The sequence below is a fragment of the Mobula birostris genome, chromosome 22, assembly GCF_030028105.1.
Source record: "Mobula birostris isolate sMobBir1 chromosome 22, sMobBir1.hap1, whole genome shotgun sequence".
NCBI lineage: Eukaryota > Metazoa > Chordata > Chondrichthyes > Myliobatiformes > Myliobatidae > Mobula > Mobula birostris.
The window spans coordinates 7,166,725-7,185,323 of record NC_092391.1 but is presented as its reverse complement, the minus strand read 5'-3'; the positions used below and the strand labels follow the sequence as shown (position 1 = coordinate 7,185,323).

The window sequence follows — 18,599 nt, the reverse complement described above, 5'->3', positions numbered from 1 at the left end:
AGATATATTCTGAAAGTAATACAGTTACTTACACTATTCTTAATTCCAGATTTGTCTAATTAAATTTCCGCATTGTCATATCTCTGAATCACAGGTCCCGGGCTTTGGACCCTTAATAACCTCATGAGCAAGAAGAATGAATCAGCATCTAGGAGGGAGATTGAAAATCTGGCGGAGTGGTGTCACCACAACCTCTTACCTAATATCAGTAAGAGCAAGGAGCTGATTACAGAGGTGGAGAAGGTCAGCAACTTTAAATACTTAAGTGTTATTATTTTGGAGCATCTGTCCTGGGACCAGTACAAGTGCAATTATGGAAAAGCACGGCAGTGCCTCTACTTCCTTAGGAGCTTGTGGAGATTTGGCATGACATCTAAAACTTCAACAAACTTCCATAGCTGTGTAGTGGAGAGAATATTGACTGGCTGCTTCACCACTTGGTATGGAAACACCAATATCCTTTAGCGGAAAATACTGAAAAAGTAGTGGTTACGGCCCAGCACATCACGGGTAAAGCCCTTTCCACCATTGAACACATTCACATTGAAATGCTGTCAGAGGAGAGCAGCATCCGTTATCAGGGAGCCCAACCATCCAGGCCATGCTCACTTCTCACTGCTGCCATTGGGAAGGAGGTACAGAGTCTCAGGGCTCATACCTCCAGGCTCAGGAACAGTTACTACCCCTCAATCATCATGCTCTTGAACAAAGGAAATAACTTCATTCAACTTCACTTGGCCCATCATTGAAATGTTCCCACAACCAATGGACTCACATTCAAGGAGTCTTCATCTCATGTTCTTGATATTTATTGCTTATGGTTTAAATGATTCAAATGAGTATAAGGGCACTTTTTCTAAATGCCCAGAGTATTAGAAACAAGTTTAGTGAACTTGTGGCACAGATCAGTACCAAGGCATATGATTTAGTGGCCATTACAGAAACCTGGTTGCAAGGTGGAGATGACAGGGAATTAAATATCCAAGGGTATCAGGTAATATGGAAAGATAGGCAGGAAGGCAGAGGAGGTGGGGTGGTGCTCTTGATTAGAGATGAGATCGGGCGATTGTGAGAGACGATATAAGATCTGCGGAAAAGAATGTTGAGTCCATCTGTGCAGAGATTAAGAATAGTAAAGGGAAAAAATCACTGGTGGGTGTTGTCTATAGGCCACCTAATAAAAATATTGCAGTGGCAGAGACGATTAACTAAGAAATTACTGAGGCTTGTAAGAACGGAATGGCGGTTGTCATGGGGGATTTTAACTTCCACATAGATTGGGTGAACCAGGTTGGTCAAGGAAGTCTTGAGGAGGACTTCATAGAATGCATCCATGATGGCTTTCTTGAGCAGCATGTTAGTGAACCTACAAGGAAAAATGCTATCTTAGATCTAGTCCTGTGCAACGAGACAGGTAAGATCAATGGTCTTGTAGTCAGGGATCCTCTTGAAGGAGTGATCACAGTATGATTGAATTTCGCATTCAGATGGAGGATGAAATAGTTAGATCTAAAACTAGTGTACTATGCTTGAACAAGGGAGACTACAACAGGATGAGGGAGGAGTTGGCTAATGTGGATTGGGAGCACAGGCTACTTGGTATGACAGTTGAGGAACAGTGGAATACTTCCAAGGAGATTTTTCACAGTGCTCAACAAAAGTATATTCCAGTCAAAAGTAAGGACTGTAAGTGTGGGGAGAGCCAGCCTTGGATAACTAAGGAAATAAAAGATAGTATCAAATTAAAAGCTCATGTGTACAAAGTCGCAGAGAGTAGTGGGAAACTGGAGGATTGGGAAAACTTTAAAAAGCAACTGAGAACAACTAAACAAGAAATAAGGAAAGGGAAGATAGTGTATGAAAGTAAATTAGCACAAAATATAAAAACAGATAGCAAAAGTTTTTATAAATATATAAAGCAGAAGAGGGTGGCTAAAGTCAATGTAGGTCCCTTGGAAGATGAGAAGGGGAAATTGATATTGGGTGATAAGGAAATGGCTGAGGCATTGAACGACTGTTTTGTGTTGGCCTTCACGATGGAGGACATGCCTAATATGCCAAAGAAGGATGTTATGGACAAAATGGGAAGTGAGGACCTTGATAAAATCACTGTCACTAAAGAGATAGTGATGAGCAAACTAGAGGGCCTGGTCCTGATGAGATGCTTCCCAGGGTGCTGAAGGAATTAGCGGAGGTTAGAGTAGATGTGTTGGTAATCATTTATCAAAACTCTCTAGACTCTGGGCAGGTCCTGGTGGATTGGAAGACAGCAAATGTCACGCCACTTTTTAAAAAAGGATGTAGGCAAAAGACAGGCAACTATAGGTCAGTTAGCTTAATGCCTGTGGTTAGGAAAATGCTTGAAGATGTCATTAAGGAAGAAATAATGAAACATTTAGAAAGGAGCGGTTTCATTAGACAGATGCAGCATGGATTTAGAAAGGGCAGGTCCTGTTTGACAAACTTACCGGAGTTCTTTGAGGACATAATGAGTACAGTAGATAGAGGGGAACAGGTGGATGTCGTATACTTGGATTTCCAGAAGGCGTTCGATAAGGTGCTGCACAAGAGACTTATAAATAAGATATGGATGCATGGAGTCGGAGGAAGTGTATTGGCATGGATAGTGGATTAGTTAACCAATAGAAGGCAGAGAGTTGGTATAAATGGGTGTTTCTCCGGTTGGCAGTCAGTGGTGAGTGGGGTGCCACAGGGGTCGGTGCTGGGCCCGCAGCTGTTTACCATTTACATTGATGATTTGGAAGAGGGGACTGAGTGTAGCGTAGCAAAATTTGCTGATGACACTACACTGAGTGGAAAAGCAAATTGTACAGAGGAGGTGGAGAGTCTGCAGAGGGATATAGATAGGTTAAGTGAGTGGGCAGATGGAATGCAACATTAGTAAATACAAGATCATCCACTTTGGAAGGAATAATAGAAGAGCAGATTATTATTTAAATGGTGAAAAATTGCAGCATGCTGTTGTGCAGACGGACTTGGGAGTGCTTGTTCATGAATCATAAAGAGTTGGCTTGCAGGTAAAACAGGTTATTAAGAAGGCAAACGAAATGTTGGCCTTCATTGCTAGAGGAATTGAATTCAAGAGCAGGGAGGTCATGCTGCAACTATACAGGGTACTGGTGAGGCTGCACCTGGAGTACTGTGTGCAGTTCTGGCCTCCATACTTGAGGAAAGATATACTGGCTTTGGAGGCAGTGCAGACCAGGTTCACCAGGTTGATTCTGGGGATGAAGGGGTTAACCTATGAGGAGAGATTGAGTCGCCTGGGACTATAGTCTCTGGAGTTCAAAAGAATGAGGTGATCTTATAGAAACATACAAAATTTTGAAAGGAATAGATAAGATAGAAGTAGGAAAATTGTTTCCATTGGTAGGTGAGACTAGAACTAGGGGACATTGCCTCAAGATTCAGGGGAGAAGATTTAGGACGGAGATGAGGAGAATCGTAAACACAAAATACTCTGCAGATGCTGGGGTCAAAGCAACACTCACAACACGCTGGAGGAACTCAGCAAGTCGGGCAGCATCCGTGGAAACAATTAGTCAACGTTTCGGGCCGGAATGAAGAGAAACTGTTTTTCCCAGAGAGTGGTGAATCTGTGGAATTCTCTGCCCTGGGAAGCAGTTGAGGCTTCCTCACTAAATATACTTAAGAAACAGTTAGGTAGGTTTTTACGTAGTAAGGGAATTAAGGGTTATGAGGAAAAGGCAGGTAGATGGAGCTGAGTTTACGAACAGATCAGCCATGATCTTATTGAATGGCGGGGCAGGCTCGATGGGCCAGGTGGCCTACTCCTGTTCCTATTTCTTATGTTCTTGTGTTCCTAAATGTTCTAATTTAATATCAGAGAATGCATACATTATACAACCTCAAATTCTTACTCTTCACAGACACCCACAAAACAAGAAATCCCATAGAATGAATAATAGAAACATTAGAACTCCAAAGCCCACTCCTCCTTCCCCCTTTTCCCTCCCCCACTTGTGCCAGGAGAAACACCATCACCCCCCACCTTGCAAGTAATAGCAAAAGCCCCCCAAAGAGACCCTGATCTAGAGTCCATCAAAAACTGCAGTCCATAACCCAGCATGTTGGTGTCTCAAAAAGGCTCTCTCCCCCTGCCCTCACTGAGGGAGAGAGAGGTCACCCTGCAGCAACAAAAATGGGGACCAGCCACTCACTGTTCCAATTTACAATCTTTCTTGTCACTTCTCCAAGTCCCCCAGCTTCAGGACCAACAGGCTCTCACTCTCCAGCAGAATGAGAGAGAGAGAGGGAGTTTGCTCGAATACAGAGGCCTTCACAAACAGCAGCTCACACCACCTGCTGTCTTGATGTTTCAGTCTCCAGTGCCAGGGGTTTTTGTAGACCTAGACAAATTTTCCAGTTCGTCCCTGAAATGACCTTCTTGCCTTCTTGCCTTCCTTATTTACTTATTATTAATATTATTTTTTCTATTTGCACTATTTGTTGTCTTCTGCAGTTTGGTTGAACACCCTAGTTGGCAGTCTTTCATTGATTCTGTTATGGTTATTAATCTATAGCTTTATTAAATACGCCCATAAGAAAATGAATCTCAGAGTTGTATATGGTGACATATACTGTATGTACTTGGATAATAAATTTACTTTGGGCTTTGAGCTTTGAAATTAATGTGATATGTTGGAAGATTAATTCAATTTAGTTGGGAATAAGTTTCTTGAATCTGATCACTTTTGCTCTGAACCCCTTTGTACCCCGATGTAAAAGTCTGGAGTTGTGATCAGTGCAACCCTGCGGATGTCGCTGAATGAGGCTGTATTGGAGGAAATTTGATCGCCACCTCTACAGCAGACATGGGTAGTAAACACAGGAATCCAGTTCCTGTAGCCAGGTCCTGCATGTTGTTCCCTGGGGCCCTCCGCTATACAACCCCTTTGAACAAAACCAGAGAGTCAATGAGACATTCCAGTTTTATAATCTAGTCTGTTAAAACAAAATCTGAAATTAATTGTCTCAGCTTCTGAATGAGATGTAACGTAGTTTGTTTGCAGTGTATCATATGACCAGAAGACATAGGAGCCAAATTAGGCCATTTGGCCCATTGAGTCTGCTCTGCCATTCCATCATGGCTGATTTATTATCCTTCTCAACCCTATTCTTCTACCTTCTCTCTGTAACCTTTGACGTGCCAAACCATATTTACTGTGAATATTCTCTCTGAGAGTAAAGTCTAATCCCATGAATGTGGACTCTAAATTCCCTGGATCATTATTTGTAATATAGTATCTTTCATTTTTATTTTTACAACTTGTTTGTAATATTTCAGTTTCTAACTTTAGTCATGTGTGTCGATCTTTATTTTACTGTACTGCAAGATGTTTACAAAGTTTAGAACAACATCAAAGTAAAATAAACTTATTATCAAACTACATATATATGTCACATTCTATAATCCTGAGATTCATTTTCCTGCAGGCATACGGCAAATCTATAAAATAGCGACTATAGCAGGATCAATGAAAGATCAACCAGAGTGCAGAAGACAACAGACTGTGCAAATGCAAATATAAATAAATAGCAATAAATGATGAGAACGTGAGATAATGAGATAAAGAGCTCTTAAAGTGAGATGCAAACACGAGGAATTCTGCAGATGCTGGAAATTCAAGCAACACACATCAAAGTTGCTGGTGAACGCAGCAGGCCAGGCAGCATCTCTAGGAAGAGGTACAGTCGATGTTTCGGGCCGAGACCCTTTGTCAGGACTAACTGAAGGAAGAGCTAGTAAGAGATTTGAAAGTGGGAGGGGGAAGGGGAGATCCAAAATGAAAGGAGAAGACAGGAGGGGGAGGGATGGAGCCAAGAGCTGGACAGGTGATTGGCAAAGGGGATATGAGAGGATCATGGAACAGGAGGCCCAGGAAGAAGGAAAGGGGGGGGAACCCAGAGGATGGGCAAGGGGTATAGTCAGAGGGACAGAGGGAGAAAAAGGAGAGAGAGAGAAAGAATGTGTTTATATAAATAAATAACGGTTGAGGTACGAGGGGGAGGTGGGGCATTAGCAGAAGTTAGAGAAGTCAAGGTTCATGCATTGCTTGTGGGAACATCTCAAGGGATGAGCAAGTGAGTGTAGCTATCCCCTTTTGTTCAGGAGCCTGATCGTTGAACTGTTCTTCTATCTAGTGGTGCGAGTTCTGAGGCTCTGGTACCTTCTAACTGATGGTAGCAGCCAGAAGAGAGCTTGGCCTGGGAGGCGGGGATCTCTGACGATGGATGCTGCTGATCAGGATTGCTGGATCTCGGCTTGAAATGTGACTGTTTATTCCTTTCCATAGATGCTGCCTGACCTGCTGAGTTCCTTCAGCAGGTGTGTGTGAAGCCTACAGAGAAATGTGCTGTCTGCATCAACGACCAACACAGTGTGAGGATGTGCTGGGGGCGGCCCGCAAGTGTCACCATGGTTCCGGAGCCAATTTAGCACACCCACAACTTACTAACCCTAACCTGTACATGCCCACAACTTATTAACCCTAACCTGTACATCTTTGGACTGTGGGAGGAAACTGGAGCACCCATTCACAGGGAGAACGAACGAACTCCTTACAGAGAGAAGCCGGTCACTGGCACAGCAAAGTGCTGTGCTGGTAGCCGAGGCACCGTGCTGACCCGAGTGTAGCTGCAGGGAAACAATGGTCAGGGTCATCTGTGAACTTTCATCCTGACCCAGACTTACAGAGGGAAGAGCAGTTCTGGCTTGGCTTTCATCCACCTGGTGAGGCAGCACTTCACACTTCATTCCTACAGTTTTTATAAAGTTCAGGGAATCGCTCGGCTGACCACCGGCATAGAGAGGGTGAGTGCAAACTGCCTTTTCCCCAGAGTTGGGGAAATCAAGCACCAGGGGGCACAGGTTTAAAGTAAGAGTCAGGTGGGGAGAAGGTTTAACATGAACAGGAGGGGCAACACAAAGAATGGAACGTGTGTGGAACGAGCTGTCAGAGAAAGTGGTTGAGGCTTTTCAAAGACACTTACAGATTCAGATTTATTTATTGCATGCATATTGAAATGTACAGTGAAAAGTGTCATTTGTGTTAACAACCAACACAGCTGAGGGTGTGCTGGGGGGCAGCCTGCAAATGTCACCACACACTTCAGCACCAACATACCATGTCCACAATGATTAGCACAACAACACAGAACACAACAAACAACAGCAAAACAAGCCCCGTTCATCCTTCCCACTTGTCCCTAAACCCTAATCTGGCCCCAAGTTATCCCTATGGACCTCAGAAAACAATAAAAAGTGGCTACGACTAAGTTATGGCCTCAATAGAGGTCGCAGCTTGGCGCCATCTTGGAAACCCATTTTCTGCAATCGAACTTTCCCTCAAGCGTACATTAGTAATATCCAGCCACTCGCTTACCTGAACAATTCACTTGAGCTTTCTTTATTTCCACCGTGTGTTCAATCTCCAAGTTGGACAGGCTCCACTGGTAGATGAGGCGCTGGTGTGGGAGGGAGCACCCGCTGGCGGCTGCGATCTGGCTCCTGTCCAGGACCCCTGACCAGATATTCAGGCCCGTGATGTTGCCACTGAAAGCCTCGCTTTGTTTGAAGGTACCTCCCAGCGAATCTTGATCCTGGCCAATAATAAACACTCCATTCCCAGCAAGAACCTGAGAGCTGTAGTATCTCTGTCCAGAGCTCACAATGTGCCCGTCGGCATAGAAAGACCAAGCGCCTTCCTCTGTTCGCCACGTCACGCAAATGTGGTGCCACTGTCCGTCGTTCTTTAACACCGTCTGGTAAGGTGTGTGGTGTCCGTGTACTATCAGCGCCAGCTGGATGAATCCGGTGTCATTGATGCGAGCTCTCAGCTGAAATTCGTTCATGAACGTTGGCACAGCGTAGGAGAACACGGTAGCAATGGCGTTTGCCTGGTCATCGCACTGAATGTTTGCACAGACTGTGATAGCTGACAGCGAGGGCAGCACGCTAAGAAGTTTGGCGTATTTGGTATCCGTTTTGTTTGGAAATATCAACACCGAGACACCTGAGAGAAATATGCAAAACAAATCCCATTAGAATTTACACACTATCCATTGCAATGTACTCCCATGGGCTCCACGATTAGCGCAACACTATCACAGCTCGGGGCAACAGAGCTCAGAGTTCATCGATTCTGACATTGTCTGTAAGGAGTTTGTACCTCTTCCCTGTGGAATGCATGGATTATCTTCGGATGTTCCGATTTTTTCCCACACTACAAAGACGTAACGGTTAGAAGGTTAATTGGTCGTTGTAAATGGCCCCGTGATTAGGCTAGGTTTAAATCAAGGGTTGCTGGGCAGTGAATTTTAAGGGGCCAGAAGGGCCTGTTCCCTGCTGTATCTCAAAATAAAATTAACTAAAGTACTGAGTACAGGAGTTGGGATGTTTCTCTGAAGTTGTTGGTGTTGCTTTCTTTGGAGTATTGTGTCTCAAACAAGACAAAATCTGCAGATGCTGGAAATGCGAGCAACACACAGAAAATGCTGGGGGAACTCAGCAGGTCAGGCAGCATCTAGGAAGGGTTTCGGCCTGAAATGTCGACTGTACTCCTTTCCATAGAAGCTGCTTGGCCTGCTGAGTTCCTCCAGCATTTTGTGTGTGTTGCTTGGAGAATTGTGTGCAGTTCTAGTCACCGACCTAAAGGATACCTGATGATTTAAGTAAATCAGTGTTCATCACACTTCCAAAGAAAGAGGGAGCAACAGAATGTGAGTTACATCGTACAGTAAGCCTGATGAGCCACGTGGCAAATTATTCTCAGAGTAATCATGATGAGAGCAAGACGCTGTATAAAACCAGCAATCAGTAAAGAACAATGCGGCTTTGTGTAAAACAATGGAACCAGAAATGCAATTTTCATGCTACGGATGATCTGTGAACAAGCCATCCAGGTACAAAAAGACATCTACCTATGTTTCATTGACTGTACAAAAGCTTTTGACACTGTCAGACAGCAAGATCTTCTGGAAATGCTTCAAGATCTTGACATAGATGGGAAAGATATAGATTTCTTAAGAAACTTATACTGGGACCAGACAGCATCCATCAGAATAGGAGAAGTGAGTGAGTATGTGAATATCATGAGAGGAGTCAGGCAACGTTGTGTCTTTTTGCCAGACTTATTCAACCTGTATAGTGAAAATATCTTGAGAAGTATCAAAGACATCAAAGGATTCACAGTTGGAGGCCATAATATAAATAACATCAGATATGCTGATGACATTGTACTAATATCTGACTCAGAAACAAAACTTCAAGAACTACTCACTATCGTGGCAGCAGAAAGTAATCGCAGAGGCCTCTCAATCAACACCAAGAAGACAGAAAGCATGGTCATCTCCAGAAAGACAAAGATCCCACAATGTGATCAAGATTGAAATACAAACATCAAACAAGTCAACAAATTCAGATATCTTGGCAGCCTAATAACAAGTGATGGCAGGTGCGACACAGATATCAAATACAGAAAAGCAATGGCGAAAGAAGCTTTCCAAAAAATGAAGACCATATTAACAGACAGAAAGATGAACCATAGATCCATAGAAACTACAGCACAGAAACAGGCCCTTTGGCCCTTCTTGGCTGTGCCGAACCATTTTCTGCCTAGTCCCACTGACCTGCACATAGACCATATCCCTCCATACACCTCCCATCCATGTATCTGTCCAATTTATTCTTAAATGTTAAAAAAGAACCCGCATTTACCACCTCGTCTGGCAGCTCATTCCATACTCCCACCACTCTCTGTGTGAAGAAGCCCCCCCAATGTTCCCTTTAAACTTTTCCCCCCTCACTCTTAACCCATGTCCTCTGGTTTTTTTCTCCCCTTGCCTCAGTGGAAAAAGCCTGCTTGCATTCACTCTATCTATACCCATCATAATTTTATATACCTCTATCAAATCTCCCCTCATTCTTCTACGCTCCAGGGAATAAAGTCCTAACCTATTCAACCTTTCTCCATAACTGAGTTTCTCAAGTCCCGGCAACATCCTTGTAAACCTTCTCTGCACTCTTTCAACCTTATTTATATCCTTCCTGTAATTTGGTGACCAAAAGTGAACACAATACTCCAGATTCGGCCTCACCAATGTCTTATACAACCTCATCATAACATTCCAGCTCTTATACTCAATACTTCGATTAATAAAGGCCAATGTACCAAAAGCTCTCTTTACGACCCTATCTACCTGTGACGATACTTTTAGGGAATTTTGTATCTGTATTCCCAGATCCCTCTGTTCCACTGCACTCCTCAGTACCTTACCATTAACCCTATATGTTCTACGTTGGTTTGTCCTTCCAACGTGCAATACCTCACACTTGTCAGTATTAAACTCCATCTGCCATTTTTCAGCCCATTTTTCCAGCTGGTCCAAGTCCCTCTGCAGGCTCTGAAAACCTTCCTCACTGTCTACTACACCTCCAATCTTTGTATCATCAGCAAACTTGCTGATCCAATTTACCACATTATCATCCAGATCATTGATATAGATGACAAATAACAATGGACCCAGCACTGATCCCTGTGGCACACCACTAGTCACAGGCCTCACTCAGAGAAGCAATTCTCTGCCACCACTCTCTGGCTTCTTCCATCGAGCCAATGTCTAATCCAATTTACCACCTCTCCATGTATACCTAGCGACTGAATTTTCCTAACTAACTCCCATGCGGGACCTTGTCAAAGGCCTTACTGAAGTCCATGTAGACAATATCCACTGCCTTCCCTTCATCCACTTTCCTGGTAACCTCCTCGAAAAACTCCAACAGATTGGTCAAACATGACCTACCACGCACAAAGCCATGTTGACTCTCCCTAATAAGCCCCTGTCTATCCAAATGCTTGTAGATTCTGTCTCTTAGTACTCCCTCCAATAACTTACCTACTACTGACATTAAACTCACCGGCCTATAATTTCCCGGATTACTTTTCGATCCTTTTTTAAACAACGGAACAACATGAGCCACTCTCCAATCCTCAGGCACTTCACCCATAGACAGCGACATTTTAAATATTTTTGCCAGGGCCCCCGCAATTTCAACACTAGTCTCCTTCAAGGTCCAAGGGAACACTCTGTCAGGTCCGGGGGATTTATCCACTTTAATTTTCCTCAAGACAGCAAGCACCTCCTCCTTTTCAATCTGTACAGTTTCCATGGTCTCACTACTTGATTCCCTCAATTCCATAGATTTCATGCCAGCTTCCTTAGTAAATACAGACGCAAAAAACCTATTTAAGATCTCTCCCATTTCCTTTGGTTCCGCACAAAACCGACCACTCTGATCTTCAAGAGGACCAATTTTATCCCTTACAATCCTTTTGCTCTTAATATACTTGTAAAAGTTCTTTGGATTATCCTTCACTTTGACTGCCAAGGCAACCTCATGTCTTCTTTTTGCCCTCCTGATTTCTTTCTTAAGTATTTTCTTGCACTTCTTATACTCCTCAACCACCTGATTTACCCTCTGTTTCCTATACATTTCATACAACTCCCTCTTCTTCTTTATCAGAGTTGCAATATCCCTTGAGAACCAAGGTTCCGTATTCCTATTCAATTTGCCTTTAATCCTGACAGGAACATACAAACTCTGCACTCTCAAAATTCCCCCTTTGAAGGCTTCTCACCTACCAATCACATCTTTGCCAGAGAACAACCCGTCCCAATCCACGCTTTTTAGATCCTTTCTCATTTCTTCAAATTTGGCCTTCTTCCAGTTCAGAACCTCAACCCTAGGACCAGATCTATCCTTGTCCATGATCAAATTGAAACTAATGGTGTTATGATCACTGGAACCAAAGTGCTCCCCTACACAGACTTCTGTCACTTGCCCTAATTCGTTTCCTAACAGGAGATCCAATATTGCATCCCCTCTAGTTGGTCCCTCTATATACTGATTTAGAAAACTTTCCTGAACACATTTTACAAACTCTAAACCATCTAGATCCCTAACAGTATGGGAGTCCCAATCAATGTATGGAAAATTAAAATCCCCTACCACCACAACTTTATGTTTCCTGCAGTTGCCTGCTATCTCTCTGCAGATTTGCTCTTCCAAGTCTCGTTGACTATTGGGTGGTCTGTAATACCATCCCACTAATGTGGCCATACCTTTCCTGTTTCTCAGCTCCACCCATAAGGACTCAGTAGACAAGCCCTCTAATCTGTCCTGCCTGAGCACTGCTGTAATATTTTCCCTAACAAGCAATGCTACTCCCCCACCTTTCATTCCTCTGCCTCGATCACATCTGAAACATCGGAACCCTGGAATATTAAGCTGCCAGTCCTGCCCCTCCTGTAGCCAAGTTTCACTAATTGCTACAACATCATAATTCCACGTGTCAATCCACGCCCTCAACTCATCCGCCTTCCCCGCAATACTCCTAGCATTGAAATATATACACCTCAGAAGATTTTTACCACCACTCACAACCTTTCGATCAGCGAATTTGCTTAAACGTTCAACATCATTTATTTTCACCCCAGCCACACTGTCAGCTCTGGCACTCTGGTTCCCATCCCCCTGCAAATCTAGTTTAAAGCCTCCCCAATAGCACTAACAAACCTCCCTGAAAGGATATTGGTCCCCCTGTGGTTCAAGTGTAACCCGTCTCTCTTGTACACCTGCCCCAGAAGAGGTCCCAATGATCCTGAAATCTGAAACCCTGCCCCCTACACCAGTTCCTCAGCCACCTGTTCCTCCTCCAGAGCATCCTATTCCTACCCTCACTGGCACCTAGCACAGGTAGCAATCCTGAGATTACCACCCTTGAGGTCCTGCTTTTCAACTTCCTACCAAGCTCTCTATACTCACTGTCCAGGACCGCCTCACTCTTCCTTGCTATGTCATTGGTACCGATGTGCACCACGACATCTGGCTGATCACCCTCCCACTTCAGAATGTCATGCAATCGATCAGAGACATCCTTGACCCTGGCACCTGGGAGGCAACAAACCATCCTGGATTCTCTGTCACGACCACAGAACCTTCTATCTGCACCTCTAACTATCGAGTCCCCTATCACTACCGCTCTCCTCTTTTCCCCCCTCCCTTCTGCACTGCAGAGCCAGACTCAGTGCCAGAGATCCGGCTACTGCAGCTTGTCCCAGATAAGTCATCCCCCCCCAACAGTATCCAATGCGGTATACTTGCTGTTGAGGGGAATGGCCACAGGAGAACCCTGCTCTGCCTGCCCTTTCCTCTTCCCTCGCCTGACAGTGACCCAATTTCCTGTGCTCTGCTCCTTTGGCGTAACTACCTCCCTGTAGCTACGATCTATAATCTCCTCATTCTCCTGAATGATCCGGAGGTCATCCAGCTCCTGCTCCAGTTCCCTAACGCGGTTTGTTAGGAGCTGCAGCTGGATGCACTTCTTGCAGGTGTCGTTGTCAGGGACACCGGAGGGCTCCCTGACTTCCCACATCCTGCAAGAGGAGCATTCCAACATCCTGCCTGGCATTCTCTCTACGCTAGACAATCTGAACAAAAAACTTACCAGAACCCACCTGGCCTCTGCCTGTTCTCGCCAAAGCCTGTCCGAGTCAAAGCCGCCCCACTCTGACTCAGCCCACTCCGACGATGGCCGCTACAACGATGAGCATGTACACTAAAAACAGAACACTGCAGTGCTACATTTATTCTATCCTGACTTATGGAAGTGAATGCTGGACCATTTCTCCAGCAATGGAAAAGAGACTAGAAGCAGCTGAATTATGGTTCTACAGGAGAACGTTAAAAGTATCATGGACCACACACACATCAAATGAAGAAGTTCTCAGAAGAGCCCAAGCAGTTCGATCACTCGTACCAACAATAAGAGAAAGACAACTCAGATTCCTTGGGCACATCATGCGGAAAGATGAACTGGAAAAACTCATACTCTCTGGAAAGATTGAGGGGAGTAAACCCAGAGGAAGACCTCGGCTTATGTACATCAAAAGCATAGCCAGGTGGCTACACATCGAGGAAATGGAAGTCATCCAAAAAACGAAGAATAGATCTATATGGAAAGCCATGGTCACCAAAGTTCGCATCGGATATGGTACCTAGACAGATCTAGAGGAAAGATATCTATAAGCTTGAAAGAGAACAGAGAAAATTTACAAGGATACGTTGTAGAGTAATGACATATTCACAAATATAGTTGCTTACACTAAAGTGTAAAATTGTCCCTGCATCTATTATTTTATCTGGGTGATGCATGGATTTAAAACTGTAGTGTTTCTCTTATATTGCTGTGCTTGCAAAATTTTGTAAATCAATCTGCCTACCATTAAATCAAGTGATTTGCAACATACTGTACTAACAGAATAAAAAATAACTACTTAGAGACTTCCTTTGCAACTAAAACTTGCTATTCTATTATTTTCATGCAATGGTTCATTTATTTAACTTAACCATATTTATTTTGACACATTGGCCCTTAGAAACATAGAAAAAACCTACAGCACAATACAGGCCCTTCGGCCCACAAAATTGTGCTGAATATGTCCCTACATTAGAAATTACTAGGCTTACTCATAACCCTCTATTTTTCTAAGCTCCATTTACCTATCCAAAAGTCTCTTAAAAGATCCTATCATATCCGCCTCCACCACCATTGCAGGCAGCCCATTCCACACACTCACCACTCTCTGAGTAAAAAACTTATCCCTGAGATCTCCTACGTACCTACTCCCCAGCACCATAAACCTGCGTCCTCTTGTGGCAACCATTTCAGCCCTGGGAAAAAACCTCTGACTATCCACATGATCAATACCTCTCATTATCTTATACACCTCTATCAGGTCACCTCTCATCCTCCGTTGCTCCAAGGAGAAAAGGCCGAGTTCACTCAACCTGTCTTCATAAGTCATGCTCCCCAATCCAGGCAACATCCTTGTAAATCTCCTCTGCACCCTTTCTATGGCTTCCACATCCTTCCTGTAGTGAGGCAACCAGGACTGAGCACAGTACTCCAAGTGGGGTCTGACCAGGGTCCTATATAGCTGCAACATTACCTCTTGGCTCCTAAATTAATTTCCACGATTGTTGAAGGACAATAATGCCTTCGTAACCACACAGTCAACCTATGCAGCTGCTTTGAGCGTCCTATAGACCCGGACCCAAAGATCCCTCTGATCCTCCACACTGCCAAAAGTCTCACCATTAATACTATATTCTGCCATCATATTGGACCTACTAAAATGAACCACTTCACACTTATCTGGGTTGAACTCCATCTGCCACTTCTCAGCCCAGTTTTGCATCCTATCAATGTCCCACTGTAACCTCTGACAGACCTCCACACTATCCACAACACCTCCAATCTTTGTGTCATCAGTAAACTTACTAACCCATCCCTCCACTTCCTCATCCAGTGATTTATAAAAATTATGAAGAGTAAGGGTCCCAGAACAGATCCCTAAGGCACACCACTGGTCACTGATCTCCATGCAGAATATGACCTGTCTACAACCACTCTTAGCCTTCTGTGGGCAAGCCAATTCTGGATCCACAAAGCAAGGTCCCCTTGGATCCCATGCCTCCTTACTTTCTCAATAAGTCTTGCATGGGGTACCTTATCAAATGCCTTGCTGATATCCAACTACACTACATATACTGTTTTTCCTTCATCAATGTGTTTAGTCACATCCTCAAAAAATTCAGTCAGGCTCGTAAGGTACAATCTGCCTTTGACAAAGTCATGCTGACTACTCCTAATCGTATTCCTAATCATACCTCTCCAAATGTTCATAAATCCTGCCTCTCAGGATCTTCTCCATCAACTTACCAACCACTGATGTAAGACTCACTGGTCTATAATTTCCTGGGCTATCTCTACTCCCTTTCTTGAATAAAGGAATAACACCTGCAACCCTCCAATCCTCTGAAACCTCTCCTGTCCCCATTGCTGATTCAATGATCATCGCCAGAGGCTCAGCAATCTCCTCTCTCGCCTCCCACAGTAGCCTGGGGTACATCTCAACCGGTCCCGGTGACTTATCCAACTTGATGCTTTCCGAAAGCTCCAGCACATCCTCTTTCTTAATATCTACATGCTCAAGTTTTTCAGTCTGCTGCAAGTCATCACTACAATCACCAAGATCCTTTTCCATAGTGAATACTGAAGTAAAGTATTCATTAAGTTTGTTCGCTATTTCCTCTGGTTCCATACATGCTTTCCCACTGTCACACTTGATAGGTCCTATTCTTTCATGTCTTATCCTCTTGTTCTTCACATACTTGTAGAATGCCTTGAGGTTTTCCTTAATCCAGCCCACCAAGGCCTTCTCATGGCCCCTTCTGGCTCTCCTAATTTCCTTTTTAAGCTCCTTCCTGTTAGCCTTATCATCTTCTAGATCTCTAACTTTACCTAGCTCTCTGACCCTTTTGTAAGCTTTTCTTTTCTTCTTGACTAGATTTACAACAGCCTTTGTACATCACGGTTCCTGTACCCTACCATCCTTTCCCTGTGTCATTGGAACGTACCTATGCAGAACTCCACACAAATATCCCCTGAACATTTGCCACATTTCTTCTGTACTTTTCCCTGAGAACATCTGTTCCCAATTTAAGCTTCCAATTTCCTGCCTGATAGCCTCATAATTCCCCTTACTCCAATTAAGTGCATTTCTAACTTGTCGGTTCCTATCTAGATCAAACATCAAAGTATTGGGTACAGAAGCTGGGATGTTATGTTGAAGATGTATAAGACTTTGGTGAGGCTTAATTTGGAGAATTGTGTGCAGTTCTGGTCACCTACATTCAGGAAAAAATATCAATAAGATTGAAAGAGTGCAGAGAAAAATTACAATGATGTTGCAGTGACTGAGTTACAGGGAAAGGTTGAATAGATTAGAGCTTTATTCACTGGAGCATAGCAGAATGATGGAAAATTTGATAGGGGTATACAAAATTATGAGGGGTTTAGATAGGGTAAATGCAAGCAGGCTTTTTCTGCTGAGGTTGGGTGGGACTGGAGATCATGGGTTAAGGGTGAAAGATGAAATGTTTAAGGGGAACCTGAGGGGAGGCTTTTTCACTCAGAGAGCAGTGACAGTGTGGAACGAGCAGTCAGCAGAAGCGGTGGATGTGGGTTCAATGTCAAGATTCAAGAGATATTTAGATAGATAGTTAAGCAGGAATTGGATGGGCTGTTTCTGTGCTGTAGTCTAGTGCTCTATGACTCGATGACAATAAATTTTGCCTCCTCACGTTCAGAACTGTCATCACAGAGGGTTTATGAGTAAGATATTAAACAATCTTTTGCTGAGAATGTGTTTTTTTGCAAATTCGGTGTTGGGGCCCCTTCTTTTCATGTTACATGTCAATGATCTGGATGATGGAATTGATGGCTTTGTGGTCAAGTTGGTGAACGATACAAAGGCAGATGGAGGGGCAGGCAGAGTTGAGGAAACAGGGAGTCTGCAGAAGGATTTGAACAGATTGGGTGATGGGCAAGGAAGTAGAAGATAGAATATAATGTAGGGAAGTGTATGGTCGTGCACTTCGGCAGAAGGAATAGTCATAGTCATAGTCACAGTCATACTTTACTAATCCCAGGGGAAATTGGTTTTTGTTACAGTTGCTCCATAAATAATAAATAGTAATAGAACCATAAATAGTTAAATAGTAATATGTAAATTATGCCAGTAAATTATGAAATAAGTCCAGGACCAGCCTATTGGCTCAGGGTGTTTGATCCTCCAAGGGAGGAGTTGTAAAGTTTGATGGCCACAGGCAGGAATGACTTCCTATGACGCTCAGTGCTGCATCTCGGTGGAATGAGTCTCTGGCTGAATGTACTCCTGTGCCCAACCAGTACATTATGTAGTGGATGGGAGACATTGTCCAAGATGGCATGCAACTTGGACAGCATCCTCTTTTCAGACACCACCGTAAGAGAGTCCAGTTCCATCCCCATAACATCAGTGGCCTTACGAATGGGTTTGTTGATTCTGTTGGTGTCTGCCACCCTCAGCCTGCTGCCCCAGCACACAACAGCAAACATGATAGCACTGGCCACCACAGACTCATAGAACATCCTCAGCATCGTCCGGCAGATGTTAAAGAACCTCAGTCTCCTCAGGAAATAGAGACGGCTCTGACCCTTCTTGTAGACAGCCTCAGTGTTCTTTGACCAGTCCAGTTTATTGTCAATTCGTATCCCCAGGTATTTGTAATCCTCCACCATGTCCACACTGACCCCCTGGATGGAAACAGGGGTCACCAGTACCTTAGCTCTCCTCAGATCTACCACCAGCTCCTTAGTCTTTTTCACATTAAGCTGCAGATAATTCTGCTTACACCATGTGAGAATAAAAGTGTTGACTATTTTCCAAATGGGGAGTAACTTCAGAAATCAGAGATGCAAAGGGTCTTGGGAGATCTCACGTAGGATTTCCTGAAGGTTAACTTGCAAGTTAAGTTGGTGGTGAGGAAGACAAATGCAATGTTAGTATTAATTTTGCGAGAACTGGAATATAAAAGTGTGGTAAACAATATATATGTTGTAACTGGGTTAACTGTCTGGACACGCCCCTCTGCTGACTGCCCCTGTGGC

General features: G+C 43.9%; 1 protein-coding gene across 1 annotated transcript in view; it reads right to left on the bottom strand.

Moving 5' to 3' along the window:
* adgrd2 (adhesion G protein-coupled receptor D2) overlaps positions 1-18,599 on the bottom strand; it is a 152,905-nt gene that overhangs the window by 67,672 nt on the left and 66,634 nt on the right. The window contains exons 2-3 of the mRNA XM_072240666.1: positions 7,441-8,057; positions 6,608-6,679 (exon numbers count right to left, since the gene is read on the bottom strand). Of these exons, the coding sequence (XP_072096767.1) occupies positions 6,608-6,679; positions 7,441-8,057 (689 nt within the window). The remainder of the gene's footprint in view (positions 1-6,607; positions 6,680-7,440; positions 8,058-18,599) is intronic.